The 14438-nt window shown below is 37.4% G+C and overlaps 2 protein-coding genes across 3 annotated transcripts in view; one reads left to right on the top strand and one right to left on the bottom strand.

Moving 5' to 3' along the window:
• Positions 1–943: 943 nt before the first annotated feature.
• Positions 944–12746, bottom strand: vps4b (vacuolar protein sorting 4 homolog B). Of its 2 annotated transcripts, XM_034702701.1 has the most exons (13): positions 12334–12746; positions 10215–10326; positions 9849–9949; positions 5462–5573; positions 4977–5127; positions 4761–4819; positions 4480–4599; positions 4175–4331; positions 3929–4077; positions 3096–3177; positions 2793–3012; positions 2552–2692; positions 944–2467 (listed from the first exon to the last, which is right to left on the bottom strand). In XM_034702701.1, exons 1-13 carry the CDS (start codon positions 12352–12354, stop codon positions 2366–2368), a joined length of 1527 nt encoding a protein of 508 aa, XP_034558592.1. In that variant the 5' UTR covers positions 12355–12746; the 3' UTR covers positions 944–2365. The 2 variants fall into 2 exon arrangements, with proteins under 2 accessions (XP_034558592.1, XP_034558593.1); XM_034702702.1 differs by lacking the exons at positions 9849–9949; positions 10215–10326; positions 12334–12746 and adding an exon at positions 7381–7636.
• A 552-nt stretch (positions 12747–13298) lies between these two features.
• The window catches only part of LOC117827144 (laminin subunit alpha-3-like), a 59627-nt gene continuing 58487 nt past the window's right edge, over positions 13299–14438 (top strand). Inside the window, exon 1 of the mRNA XM_034703637.1 lies at positions 13299–14051. Within this exon, the coding sequence (XP_034559528.1) occupies positions 13803–14051 (249 nt within the window). The 5' untranslated portion in view covers positions 13299–13802. The remainder of the gene's footprint in view (positions 14052–14438) is intronic.

The raw sequence follows: 14438 nt of genomic DNA, 5'->3' as shown, positions 1-14438 counted from the left end.
CCTAAATAGTCTAATATGTTCCTCTCAGTGGAAGTCAACATTGGATGATGTGCAGTCTATGGCTATCTATGAAATTATCTCTTACATGCTTTAAAATTAAGGCAAATTGATAATACAATAATGCAACCACAGATGTACAGCCCTTCACTTTATTAGTGCAACCAAGTACCAATGATGGGCAACTCTCATCCCAGCTTTCTCTTTTCTCAAAAAATATAAAATGAGCTAAGAAAAAAACAAAAGAGCCAGCAAAGGAATCTGGAAGCTGCCTTACTGAAATAAATAAATAAATAAATAAATAGATAAATAGATAAATAATAATAATCATAATAATAATAATCCGAGGATCAGTACATTGATTGACCTAAATAGAACTGAATGACAGAAATGGCCACAAATGTTGAATTGGGGTGTTTTTAATCGCGTCAACCGTGTCAGGTCGCACGCAGGAATAATGTTGGAATAATTTTCCAGGACAATCCGTGATTTTCCAGGACATTTTACTTTTCCCTCCCATTTTCCAGGTGTTTTCCAGGACTGGAAAACTGGTCAACTGTTTTCCAGGTTTTCCAGGACGCGTGGGAACCCAGTTGAATTATCTGACTGGAAAGCTTAAAACAGCCTCTTTGATGCAAAACTTCGGAGTAAGTTACCCTAATAGAATCAGAAGTGACACATGCGCTTTTATTTCGCATGTATTAGCTAGTATCAATATTTTATTAGAGTAATGGATACTCGAATGAGTAGTGTGTGAGAATTGATATAGCGATACCACAGAATCGATATGCCCACCACTACTCCATACCCACCAGGTCGGCCACCTAGTAAAATGACTGTTGCACGTCTGTCAATAAATAATGAAAACCTGTATTGATAGACCGACACCTCATGTATATGTTTTTAACAGCAAGTCGAGACTTCACTTCAAAAAGGAAAAAACTGCTTATTGTACGCAGCTATAACTTTTATTTACATTATAGAAACGAAAAAAACAAAACAGAAAATCGTATGCATGTGACCTCTTCACAGAGAAAGGGCTCAAAAGTTGGATATATGTATAGACACTTACAGTAAAGTAAAAGATGTTCCCCATCAAAACTAAAAAAAAAAGACAGTTTTCACACCTCAGAAGCACAAGAGTACAGCTGTATACAACCTCGAAAAGAGCTTACATGAAATGTGCAAGTATTATACATGTCTTAGGTGTAGTGGCGAAGCACTGGATACATATGCAGTATGATCAATTCAGAAAAAAAACAAAAAAGAATCCTGCATTTTTTTTTTTTCAGAAGGCACATAATGCACACTGCCACATATGGCTACATATGGCTCATGCTTGGAGACCCATCCCTGTGTTTAGTATACAAGAAAATGATCTCTTAACATGTGCAGTCAGTGTTCCCAGTCCAACACCTCAGTTTGTTTAGATTTTACAAAATCTGCAAAGTGACTTCATCTATATATAAGGCTTATTTATTTATTTTTTGCAGTTTGTATTAAGCATCATATGCAAAGCTTTTGAATAGTAACAAAACATGTGTATAGTAGACTGCTGGAGGAAACCATGAGCTGAGTGAAGAAAGAATTCAAAGCTATTGAGTCCTTAAAAAAATTGTAAAATTATGGTTGGTCTGGCACCATTGGTGATCAACCCTTACAGACATGTTTTATGTTCAAATGAGTAAACAAATACAACTGTCATTTGGAAGAAACCTGGATAAACCATCCAATGTTTCAAGAGGGCCTGATGCAGCTCTTATCCTGAGTATCTGTTTTAAAAGACTAAATGGCATCTACCTTGAGATTCCACCTCAGCTAATCCTATGAAGTCATGCCTAGCTTCACTTCTTATAGCGCAAAATTTTAACATTCCACAAAGAACAGTATACATTACAAAATGCTTGTTTCTTATATAAAATATATAAGGGGTATTTATCAGCCTAAATAGATTTAATCTGACAGGGGAATAAGGACACAAGAGCTTGTCTTTACTTAAAATAAATTATCTTGATTCCAATAGCCTTGTTTGCAATAAATGTTGTGTTTGTCTGCCATAAGTCTCCTTAAGTCCCTTGGGTATTCTGCTCATCAATACCTTTGGTCTTTAGTGCATAAAGTCAAACGTAATTCCCTATATCATAGTGATTTTTTATAAGGTCAGCTGCAGTTGGAAAGTCTTCTTTGGACAACCGTGAACATCGAATAACACTCCACCATGTATGGGGCTATAAGATTAGCAAAACAGAGCAGTAATCTTGCCCACTTATGATAAACCGCCAGGTGAATGATTACTATGAGACACAGAGAGAAAAACATTGAGAGACAATCAGAATTCCTTTGCTTTGGTTTGGTTTCCTCATTACACCTAACCCTCCTGTCCGAAGTCCTCTGTGAATTTTTTCAGTTTGTCCAGATCTTGATCATTGACTGTTGGCTTTGTGTTGGCCTGAGACCTCACCATGTCAGACTGTGAAGAGGGACATTTACATGATATTAAGATGAGGTTCAAAACATACATTTGTAATAATACAACATATTTTAATATCCTTACCATGCATACTATAGGTTCTAGTAATTTCTCCCCAGGGACCTCCATCCATGTCATTTCAATCGCGTTGGGATCGCCAGGTGAGCAAGGAGTCAAGAGGTCGTCTACAACGCTGTTGGAATCATTTCTTGATGGACCTCGTACCTTGTTTTATCAAAATTCAAGAGAGGAATCATACACTTGCATAGCTATATGTTTTTATGTTGAAGCACAAACAAAGATACAGGAATCATAAAGGACATACCCGTTTGAAGTGGGTTGCTGACTGGACCTTTCGAACAGGTTGCATTAAAGCGTCTCTGACAATGATACTGATGTCAGCTCCTGAGTAACCTTCGGTCTTCTTGCCCAGAGTGACAAAGTCTTGTTCGGTGATACTGTTGGGAGTCGAGCCCAAGTGGAGCTTGAACATGAAGGAGCGGGCGTGCTCTTCAGGCAATGGGATGTAGATCCTCTTCTCAAACCTGATAAGAGTATGAACGGTGCACAGTGAGTACAAGTGAATGACAACACAGTAAACAACATTTCACATGGTGATAACAATGACCTTCTTCTGATGGCTGAGTCTAGGGTCCATGGGATGTTCGTCGCCCCAAGTACCAGAATTCCATCATTGTCATTTCCCACACCTGCAAAACAAGGACAAAAAAAATCTCTTTAAATACAAAACTTAAGATGAAAGAACATTCAAACAATAACACGCACTGTCAAATGTTGTTCCTTAGATGAAATGGAATTTGAAAAAGGACTATAATCACTGCTTACATTCATGTGAAACCTTTTATGCACTACCTGACACACCCCAACCAGTGACGTCACAGCAGTTGTTCTCCCTCACCTGTCTCAGAGCTAATCTGCTCTTACATCTGTTTATGGGTGAGTCCAGACTGCACATGCTGTAAAGTTTGATTCTCATTTGACCAGCAGCAGCACCCCATGTGACTCAGCATTCAGTTTTCATTTAAAGGGTCTTTATATAGTTAGCAGGAAACAGGAAAAAGTAAAGATTGAGGAAAATCTGCCTTACTCTGAAAACTGACAAACCTCATTTGCCAGTGTAATAACCAAAATAATTCTCATTAGTCCAGAGGTTCCTTTTAGACATCTACCTGTAGCAGCTTTAAATTTCATATGTGAAAAGAACAAGAATTTTTTGGTAATAACTTTTTTCCATTTTCTGATATATTACTATAGTAACAGTAATATTCTGGTGAGAATTAAGAACGTAAAAAGAGTTAGAGAGTTGCATCAGAGTGAGATTTTAGAGCTAACGAAATAGTGCAAGAAAAGGACTCAAAACCCAAATTGGTACTGTTTAGATTCTAATATAAAGATAATGCATTCATTTAAAGATACAACATTCAGTAATTAAAGACTCACCCTGCATCTGAACCAGGAACTCTGTTTTGATACGGCGAGCAGCCTCACTCTCGTTCTCACTTCTTGAGCCACACAGGGAGTCAATCTCATCAATGAAGATGATAGAGGGCTTGTGCTCCCTCGCAAGGCTAAAAAGATTCTTCACCAACCTGGACAGCAAAGGGGAAAGTTTCAGGAAAAGTAATTACCGAAATGATGCTGGCTGCTGAATTTTCTTATGGTGAACCCATGCCTTCATAGACTTACTTTTCACTCTCTCCCAGCCATTTGGAGACGAGGTCAGATGAGGAGATGGAGAAGAAGGTGGAATTGTTAGCCTCTGTGGCAACAGCTTTAGCCAGATAGGACTTTCCTGTACCTGGTGGTCCAAAGAGCAGGATCCCCCTCCATGGAGTCCTCTTTCCTGGTGGTCCAGCAAAAAGGTATTTCAGTCTACACTAGTGTAATCCAAAAGCCATCAGATGCACCCTGACATGCCACACAAATGTTAGCTTCTTTGATTTTAAATAACAATATGAACAGGAAGCTTCTGCAACAACTGAGTATGATACCTGTGAAAAGGTGGGGGAATTTTATTGGAAGAATAACAGCTTCTTTGAGCGCCTCCTTAGCTCCCTCTAAGCCAGCAACATCATTCCATTTGATGTTTGGTTTCTCCATGACAATCGCACCTGGAGAAATATAACATTTAAAATGATTGAGCAGTCTGAACTAGTGCTTGTGTAATGAAAGTGTGTATGTTGAAAAGTCCCCTAAAATACATAAAATATTACAACAACCCAGCTCATACTAAAAACAAAAATAAAGCTTCCCAAGAAGCAAAATTACAAACCTGAGAGTTGATTTTGGAACTTCTTTTTCTCCGGATCATCACCTTCATCGCTTTCATTCCTAGAACCACAAACATACAAAAGAAAAATAATGTTACATTTAAGAGTTTCAAAAAAAAATCTAATTTCCTGTATATTAAAATAATATTGATTCTCAAACTAGGTCCTAATGGCACCACACGGCAGCCATACCCCCACTGCCCAACCCATAAACACACCCTTTGTCATCAGACTGTGACTCTTTGACAGGCTTAGCAGGAGGAGCTTTCTCTTTCTTCTTTAGATACTCCTTCAGCTTCTCTGCTCTGTCCAAATACTCAACACATTTTGCTCGGATGCTCTGTCGCGCTTTGTCACCCTGGGTTTCATCTGTTGTAAAAGAGCACATAAAAAGGTAGACAAAATTATTTCAGGCTTGAGAATGAGTTTCCAAAAAGCCATCAATCATTACCTTGGCAGGATGGAAAATGCAAATGTTTGAAAATTACTTCTGTAAAACATTCTTGCAATTACAACTGTCTGTGGATAGTGAAAAGCAAAGCTTGCATGATGTTTTCGGGAATATGAAGTCATTCCATATGAAGACCACAACAAGTATGTTTAGTAGTATTACTATCTGATTGTCAATCCTTTTTGTAGCAAACAGATGTGATTATCATACAGCTGAGACAAACTTTGTAACAGATTCCTTCTTATGCCTTACATTTGACCACATGGAGGAAGTATTGAACAGCGGCTTGGTACAGACGCAAAGCCTCCTCATAGTTCTGATCTTTATCCTCCTGAGCTGCCTTGCCGGCGAGATCAATTGCTTTCTGAAACATCAAAGACACATACATTTGTTAAAAATACGTATGCTTGTATCAGAACAAAAAGACATCTAATAGGGGTTATAAGGAAATCAATGAATGTATGAAGATGATGCTTCTTAGAGAAAAACCCAATCCATTAAAACACTGATCAAAAGCAAAATTAGATCAGAGCAGAGAAAGTTATGAAGTTGACTTGGAGAATCCATTACTTCAGTGTATTTGTCAAACCCAAGCAACTTTCCTTACCAACCATACACTACTATACAGAGGTGTCCAATAACTTAAGTAGAAATTTTGGGTATCTATACTTTACTGGAGTAATTCTTTTTCAGCTGAGTTTTTACTTCTACTCCTTACATTTTCACACAATTATCTGTACTCTCTACTCCTTACATTTTAAAAATAGCCTTGTTACTCCTGTTTCACTTCGGCTTGTCATCCTTCAAAAAACCATCCAGATAAATCGCGCCATCTGAAAGAGGCCAAGTTTCTTACTCGTTACATTTATGCGCGTGTTGTGATAGTGTCTCAAAAAAGTAATCAAACATTTTGGCTAGCCTAGATTAGTTTGAAGTGCTCTAGCCTTCATGTTGAGTAAGACCTTTTTGGTCAACACCAGCAGTTCCGTGTCTTGGATGTGTGTGGGTGATTGATGCTTGGATGTACATAATTGCAATAATGGCAACATGCCTGTGAAGTTCGACTTTTTTTGCACCATTACAATACTTATAGGCAAATCGTTATCACATCTTTCGCTCCATGAAACACGTTAATGCTCAGTAGTACACATATATGGTTCTTTAATGTATCTGCATTGTACGAAAATGTGTTCATTTTCAAAGGGCATGAACGTGGCCGAAACAGGTGCAACCCATATATTAACATATTAATATAACATTATAGTCATTATGGCCTTTAGAAACATGTTTTTTGGGAGGTGGGGTAGTGAATAGGCCCCTGTGGCGCAGCCTAAGCTTTTGTCCTTAATGGCATTTTTTCCCCCTTACATTACGTTTACTTTCATACCTAAAGTAATTCTGAAACCAATATTTTTACACTTTTACTTGAGTAAAAAGCTTGAGCTGATAATTCAACTCCTACAGAAGTCTTTTTAAACCCTAATATCTATACTTCTACTAATGAATGTGAATACTTTTGACACCTCTGGCACTACATGTAAGATAACATTAAATGGTAGATCTGCTCTGTGTTGTGACACTGTACCAAGTGCGACTAAACCTGACTCTTCTTTCTTTCACTTCCTTTTGGTCACCGGGGTTGTTAAATAGATAGTTAATAGACACACGTGTGCGTGTAACACAAGCTTTCCATAATGTGATAGTCAACGCTTTACTTTCTCTTTGATGTGAATGTATTTTTAAAAGCCAGCTGATACCAGTAAGCGAGTTAGCAACATTAATCCCATTAGCTGCCTTGTTCGTCAATACAAACTAGTGTCACATTTACAATATTTAACTGCGTTTACTCTACTTTAACTACAGAAGTTACCAGTCACTGTGTTACATAAGTGAAAGGACACCATGTCACTTTTTAGAGGACTTTTGTTTCACGGTGAATTCATTACTAATGCCGAAGTTAGCTAAGTTAGCTAACAATGCTAATTAGCGGCTAATTTTAGTAACGATTCTTTATTTGACTCTGTACTGCGTATTTAAATCGTACAGCGTCCGACGAAAGTCATCCACACACTTCGATAGTTCACTTTTTTGGCATTCCTAAAAACTTTTGCCCTGCTAACAACTTATAGTCCCCCGTGTTAGCCCAGCTCTGGGTTTGGTCCTCAACTTACCTGTAAATTGGTGGTAGCCATAAGGGCTGATCACTCGTCCACTTGTCGAGAAGAATGCAACACCGCCGTGTGTAAACAACTATTATACAAACTTATTCAGAATTTAACCTTTAAAATCGACCTTTAACGTGACACTCGATGTTTTTTGGAAGCTTGTTTTCGTTATTGGATCGCTCCCGAGTAAAGATCGAGGAGGAGACTTCCGCATTGAAAGTCGATACTGCGTGTACGGAATGTAATGACGTCAAGACGTAGGGGTAGGCACGGATTAGACCAGAGACTGTTGTATGGACATGTTATAAGAGTCACATGATCAGATTTAACTTTACAACTCTGCTTTGAGAATTCCCCTTTCTGAGATGTGGACGAGAATAGTTTTCTGTGCACCATAGGCGTTTCTAGCCCATTTTGGGGGTGCTGAAGCACCTCTAAATTGAATCCCAGCACCCCTAAAATTTGAGAGATTTTGATATTGTTATTTTTTTTTGTATGTCCTTTTTAACAAGCTAGAAAAGTTTCCAAACCATACAGTATTTGATTGAAATGTAATATTTTATCAACAAAAATACAGCAGCTCCACCGCATTTTACATGTTGTGCATTGCATTTTAAATGAAAGTCCATAAAATAACTCCAATGTCAATTTTTGGTATTTTTGGTTCTCACTAAAGGGGGCCGGTTTACTCCAGAAACATACATACTGTTTATGTATATGTTGAGGAGCTGCTGTATCAAAATGAGTTGTCTTTCCCCAGAAATTAGGGTTACCATATGTTTATTTTATGATTCCAATCCATTTCTCTTTTGCTGTGGCTCAGCATTTAAATAACCTTTATCAGATTTGAGGGTTTAGTCACAGGCTTTCCAAAAAAAGTGTTATACTTTTCTTTCACAAATGCTGGAATGAAATTAGGTTAAATTGTACAAAACAATTACATTTATCTTGCCCAGCTCAGCACCCCTAAACATCCGATCCTAGAATCGCCTCTGCTGCGCACCTAACCCTCTGTATCAATTGTGTTTCCCTGAACCTATATTAACTCTCCTGTTATGTTCGTTTCTCTGGAACAGCAATAATGTTCCTGGAACAATTTGACCCGGGGCATATTCAATTATCCAAAAGTTTTTTTAATCTAATTTTTAACTCCATTACTAACCATTTAAATCAAGATTTAGTCCATTGGTGTTCTTTAATTCTCACAGATCATGGTTCAATGAGGATAACTCACTCGTTTTTCATTAAAATTAATGTTAAAACTTATTCAAATGTACATTGGAAAGCTCTAAATATAAATACAATAGATTTACATGACATAGATTTTTGTTTATTTCATTTTGCATTTTGAATTTTTCATGAAGTGATGTTGATAAATTAACACAACACCTCTTCTGTCACATGCTGTCCAGATTTTTATGCTGCATTTAGCTGGTTTGGAAGGCATATATTGCCTAAAATAGACTTTAAACAGGGTCAATTTGACCCGCAACATAACAGGAGGGTTAAACAATGAAAACTTATTGATAGATTTTATTTTGGATAACACAGTGAAGATTTAGTATTACTTTGCAAAGCCCATGCCTCCTAGTTAAGTCAAATGTATTACCTTAGTCTTATTTTACTATTCTAGTATTTCTTATACTGGGAATGTAGCTTGTTGTGTGTTCTCTTGGGTTAGCAGTTAACTTAAAGCCATACACCAAATCCCTATGTACATTCTCTTGAACTCTTATAATCAGACATACAATATCACACTTTATTACCCGGTTTTCTTTCTGATCTTCGGGTTGTGTAAGAAGCTTGATTCTGATTGGCCAAAACCCCTTGACAACCCCTTGACAGCGGTTATTAACATTCACTAACATGAGCAACACCTGAGTCAAACTGATCGCATGCATTCATGTCAAAACAATCCACTGAAAGAGTTCTGTCACATTTAACAGGCAGATAAGAATCCATCACCATGGAACGCTAACTGACGTGGAATCACTGGGATTATTTTTTGAAAACTGTAAAAATAATAATATTTGAATCAATGTTTTTTTAACAACGTGTTTGTATTTTAAGTTAGCAGCAGGTAATGAGCGGGATAATGTATGGTTAGCAGGTTGTTATGGGAAAAAGAACCCCTTCAGGATGGTCAAGAACCCTCCGCTTCGAGTCTGTGTCTTGTCTCACCCTGTCGGGAATCTTTTTCCCACAACAACTTGCTAACCATACATTATCCCTTACGTAAATGGTCTATTAACCATGTGACTCTGACATAATACATTTTTAACATATGTAATCTAAAATGCACTTTAATTAAGTCTTGAATTATGTTTAAAATGGGATCATAACCAAGAATGCTTAATAGTAGCCTACCTGTGATATTACTATTATAAAAATAATTCAATTATTTAATTTTTTTTTTTTTATATGATTAATATGATAGGGTATGATGTAATTATGTGTTTTATTCTTGAAAAAACCTCTTTCTTCTCCAGGTAATCTTGTAGTTCCTCCACTCTGTCCAGGTACTGTTTGCATGTATCTCTGATCTTCTGGTTGCCATCTTTACCCTGGGGTTCACCTGATGACAAGAGGAGCACTCACTTAATATCATTCTGTAACATGATTTTTGTATGGACACTTTACAAGCTAGTATAACAAGGTATGAGATCAGTACAAGTTAGGTTTGTATATACAAACAAAAAGCCTATCGTTGAGTAGATACAAATTAGTCCAACAGACTGTGGTGGATCCCAATGTACAGACAGTAAGGGTACCTGTCACAAGTTCCTGAACCAGTAGTGTTATAGTGTGACACTAAATGCATTTAGTTCCAAGCAACATACGTTTTACAATGTGCAGAAAATACTTGACAGCATGTTGATATGAGCGGATGGCCTCCTCGTAGTTTCCAGCCTCGTCTTCCTGTGAGGCCTTCTTTGCCACCGCAATCGCTTTCTGAAAGGGCAGTGAATTAATCAATATTTCACATGCAATCATACCTCACACTGCAAAATGCACCATAACAAGAAATAACCAGCATGTTAAACCTTATCAAGTCTCTATTTTAAAAATGAACTGCTTTAATTAGGAATTTATATAGAAAAATCAACAACAATACAATAAGTTGATGCTGTGGTGCATCTGTCTTACTTAAAAAAAAAACCTCAACATCGGTCCAAAGAAAATCAGTCCTGTACTCATGCAAAATACATCATGTCCTTTATGAGGCCTGTTTCCAGGGCTCAGCTTGCATTTCGACCAGTTTATTAGATGTGGATCTTTCAATTGTGATGTATGATCAAATGTGTCCATTTTGAATGTAAAACTGTTTGCAATTTGTTCTGTGTGCTGTTATATAATATGTGTGATACATTGTAAAACTTGTCTGTTTATGTTAGTACCTGCCTTAGGACTATGGATGAAATTTAGCTATTGTGCACATTCTAACATATTGAAATTCTAATGGAAATGTTGACTAATGGGCATTTTTCCAATTTAATACAAAAAATTAGTTGGTATAGGATCCCAAAACAAGGGAATTTACATCAAGACATAGTCTACATTGGATCTAGATAGGATTCGCAAACTTTACGTACAGTGAATTCACAACACTTTACATTGCTTTAGGGCCTATCTATTGCAGTCCATTAAAAAACATCATTAAAGTGATTTTGCTTTACAAATGGGACTTTAGTAAGAAAATTATCAATAATGTTGTGAAGCTGATACAAGGAAATTGTTGATTAATGAAAAATTATAGACCACACACATGCCATAATTGTCTTAGCATGATAAGTAACTGATAACAACAAAAAGGCAAATTGTACAAGTGATGCCAGTAAGCCTGAATAAAAAAAAAACAAATAAATAAGCGTCATTTCCCTAAACCTAAGAGTAAACTCTTTAATTATGGTACCTGCTACTCTGACCAAAACTACTATCTCTGCATATCAGATCAGAGAAATAACAGCATGATCTGCACACATGCCAGAGCCTGGGAAGTGGCTTTAAGTTGGGGGTGCTGTGGTAAGAGGTGCAATATTTTTTCTTTTTGCATTTAGGTTACGTATGCAACTGATAGGCTATAGTGCACATACATTTTATTTTTATTTATCTGGTTTGAATACAAGCTTTCAAGAGAACTTTTCATTATAAATTCACATCAATAACAAATATAATACAGGCTACTTTAATATGTATCAAATGCCCGACATGCAACTTCCATACCCTGTTGTACAGCAAAGAGCAAACAAGCCAAACCTGGTAATACAGACCCATAAGGCAGTAAAGCTCATTGAACAGAACTTATCCAAATACGTTCAGTTTTTAAGCAGGCACACACACAGGGCCCATGCATCGGGTTATTTTAAAATGAACAATTTTTTAGAATTGCTATAATAATTTCTCATATCTTCCTCAGGCATTACAGAAAATAATACAATGAAAATGATTTTTAAAAAAACTGTTTTTTATTGTGTTAATTAATGTATTTATTTCAACTTATTTATGCATTCAGAAAAAAATTGTGTGATACCTTCTCCAACAGTGGGTGCTGCAGCACCCTCAGCACCCCTACTTCCCACGGCCATGACACATGCCATCACATCCCAGTTTAAAAAGTGTTTTGAACTGGCAGTTCTCAGACTGCCACTGGATGTGTAGGGATAATGTGAATCACTCTCTATGGTCAGGGATGGAGCTAAATGAGCAAATGGAAATTATGACCCATAAGACTGCATCAAACTAAAGGCTACTTATTCTTTTTATAGTTTAATACCACACCTTAAGTTACTTTGAATACGCACAAAACCATCCTCTAAAGCTCTTAAAATGAATCCCAATGAAGCAGTTGTCAAAGTGAAAGCCGTCCATAAGATACAGCGATTCCATAAGTTTGAAACTAAGCGAATCAACTCTCTCAGAGAAACAATGAGCTCAAAGTCTAAAGAAAGTCCGTCTTACCTGTAGATTTGTTGGCTCCATACGGAGTGTGAATTAAAAACAAAGTAGAATCACACCGTGCTGCCTGCCTGCCAGTCTTGTTTCGTTTACCTACTCGTATGTATGTCACTGTAAAACAAGTTCCTGTTTGCTTATCACTCCCTCAGTTTTGACACACGCGTCCCAGAAAGCAGTCTACCCAGTCCGAGGAATGGTAACGATGCTGAAACCCTCCTGCTCGTGAGTCACGGCACTTAATTGTTGTCCTACAAGTTACACAGACAACGAAAATTGCTGAGCCATTATTTTGATGACCAAAATAGAATTACGTCATTAATGTCTGGAGACACGACTTTAATTAGGACATGAGAATTAACCAGGAAAACTTTAAATAAACCAAGAAGACAGAAAAGAGTCGTTTTACTTGTAACACGATAGGATAGCTCTTGTTACTGGTTGACGAGTGACATGTAAAAGACGCGACAAGTATGTAAAATCCACTTCAGTCTTGTGTAATGTCTGGTTACCTCACTAGAGGGCACCCCATGATCATTGCAGAAAAGTTCAAGTAGGAAGCATACTGTAAATAAAAACAAACAAACCATAGACTGTAAATAAAAATTATATAATTAATAAAAAAATTATATATACTGTAAATACAAACTCTGTATACAGTCTATGGTAGAAATGCAACTCCCCTGGTTTTGGGGCTCAAAAGTAACCTCCTTGAATAAGTTGTATTATAATATTAGAGATTAAATCTATCCAATATAAAAAAAAAACCTTGAGAGAACATTGTATATTTATTAGAATTTAGATTATACACGTGTAGCAAATGGAAGACTTTAACTTGCATCCATTTACAAAATATTGTGTGACCATTATAACATTTTATATTCGTTAACTAACATTTATATTTATAATGCACTTGTTTTCTATTGTTCTATATGTTAATGAGAGAATAGTGAGACTTCAAATAGTCTTAGAAAAGTCTCACTGGTTTATTTTGAATGGCAAAATGTTCAAAGTTAGCTCGACGTACAATTGTAAAATATTAGAAAAGAAGACGCATATTAAAGCGTCTGTTTACAGGTCAGTGAGTTTTGAAGCGTTAAAAGAGAAGGAATCAGACGTGCAGCTGGGTGACGCAGTGTGAACTGTGATAGGAGACCTTTGGCCCCACTCAGAGGATTAGCATCGAGCTCAGACCGTCGACAGCCTGACACCTGATCGCTGCAGTGTGGCGCACAGTTTGGACAGGAAGCAGGAATTGGCGTTGTTAGTCTAGAAACATGCGGCGGAAAGGGAGCACACCGTCAACAGAGGAAGGCCAACTTAAAGCTCTGTCACTGACATCAGCTTAACGTGCAGTCCTATTGAAAGAGCCCCGCGCCTAACTCGCGCAGCCTTTTACGCGCATTTTATGGAGATATATAGATGACAAGACCTGCACGCTGCGGGTTGCTCTCAGCATCTATTTACTGTGGAACATGGCGAGAGAGATGACGGGAGCTCATCTCCTCGCACTATTCTTCACTTTTGTAATAACACTTTTCAGGGAAACAGATGGACAGGACACTGGGTTTAGTCTGAGTCCTCCGTATTTCAACCTCGCTCAGGGGGCGAAGATCTCTGCCTCAGCAACCTGCGGTCAGGATGAGGCTGGGATACCGAGATATGATTTATACTGTAAGCTGGTCGGAGGACCCACCGACGGAGATCTCACTCAGAACATACAGGTAAGACAAGCTGTTTTTCACTAAAGCTTTGTTTGCAAAAGTAAAATACAACAGCATGTAGGCAAATAATTGGTAAACACATGCTGCAAAAAGCACTTTACAAACGTTGTACAAAGTAAATTGTGTTAAGTATATTACTATTGCATACTTAGTTTATCATGAGTCTGTTTCTTTTTTGAAGCTCTGACATTTCTGCCCAGCATGACCAAGTTGAGCATCTGCCAGTAAAAGTTTTACACCATTGTAGTTGAGTTTTGTTCAGGAAATGACTTTTCAAAAGCGCAGCTATCCCCTCAGGAGTTTCTTTATATGGGTCCTGGAAGAACAGCAATTTGACCTGAATATGGAAAGACTTAAGTTTTTCTTGTGGCTGCAATATTTTTCATA

The sequence above is a fragment of the Notolabrus celidotus genome, chromosome 15 (assembly GCF_009762535.1).
Source record: "Notolabrus celidotus isolate fNotCel1 chromosome 15, fNotCel1.pri, whole genome shotgun sequence".
In the NCBI taxonomy this organism is placed as follows: domain Eukaryota; kingdom Metazoa; phylum Chordata; class Actinopteri; order Labriformes; family Labridae; genus Notolabrus; species Notolabrus celidotus.
This window is presented reverse-complemented; position numbering and strand designations above follow the sequence as displayed.

Excerpts from the sequence above, each read along its gene's own strand:
- vps4b (XM_034702701.1), bottom strand. The coding sequence starts at position 12,354 with ATGGAGCCAACAAATCTACAG. Across the intron at positions 4,078-4,174 it reads TGGCTGGGAGAGAGTGAAAA|GTTGGTGAAGAATCTTTTTA; the intron begins GTAAGTCTATGA and ends TTTGCTGTCCAG. Across the intron at positions 2,468-2,551 it reads TAGAACCTATAGTATGCATG|TCTGACATGGTGAGGTCTCA; the intron begins GTAAGGATATTA and ends CCCTCTTCACAG.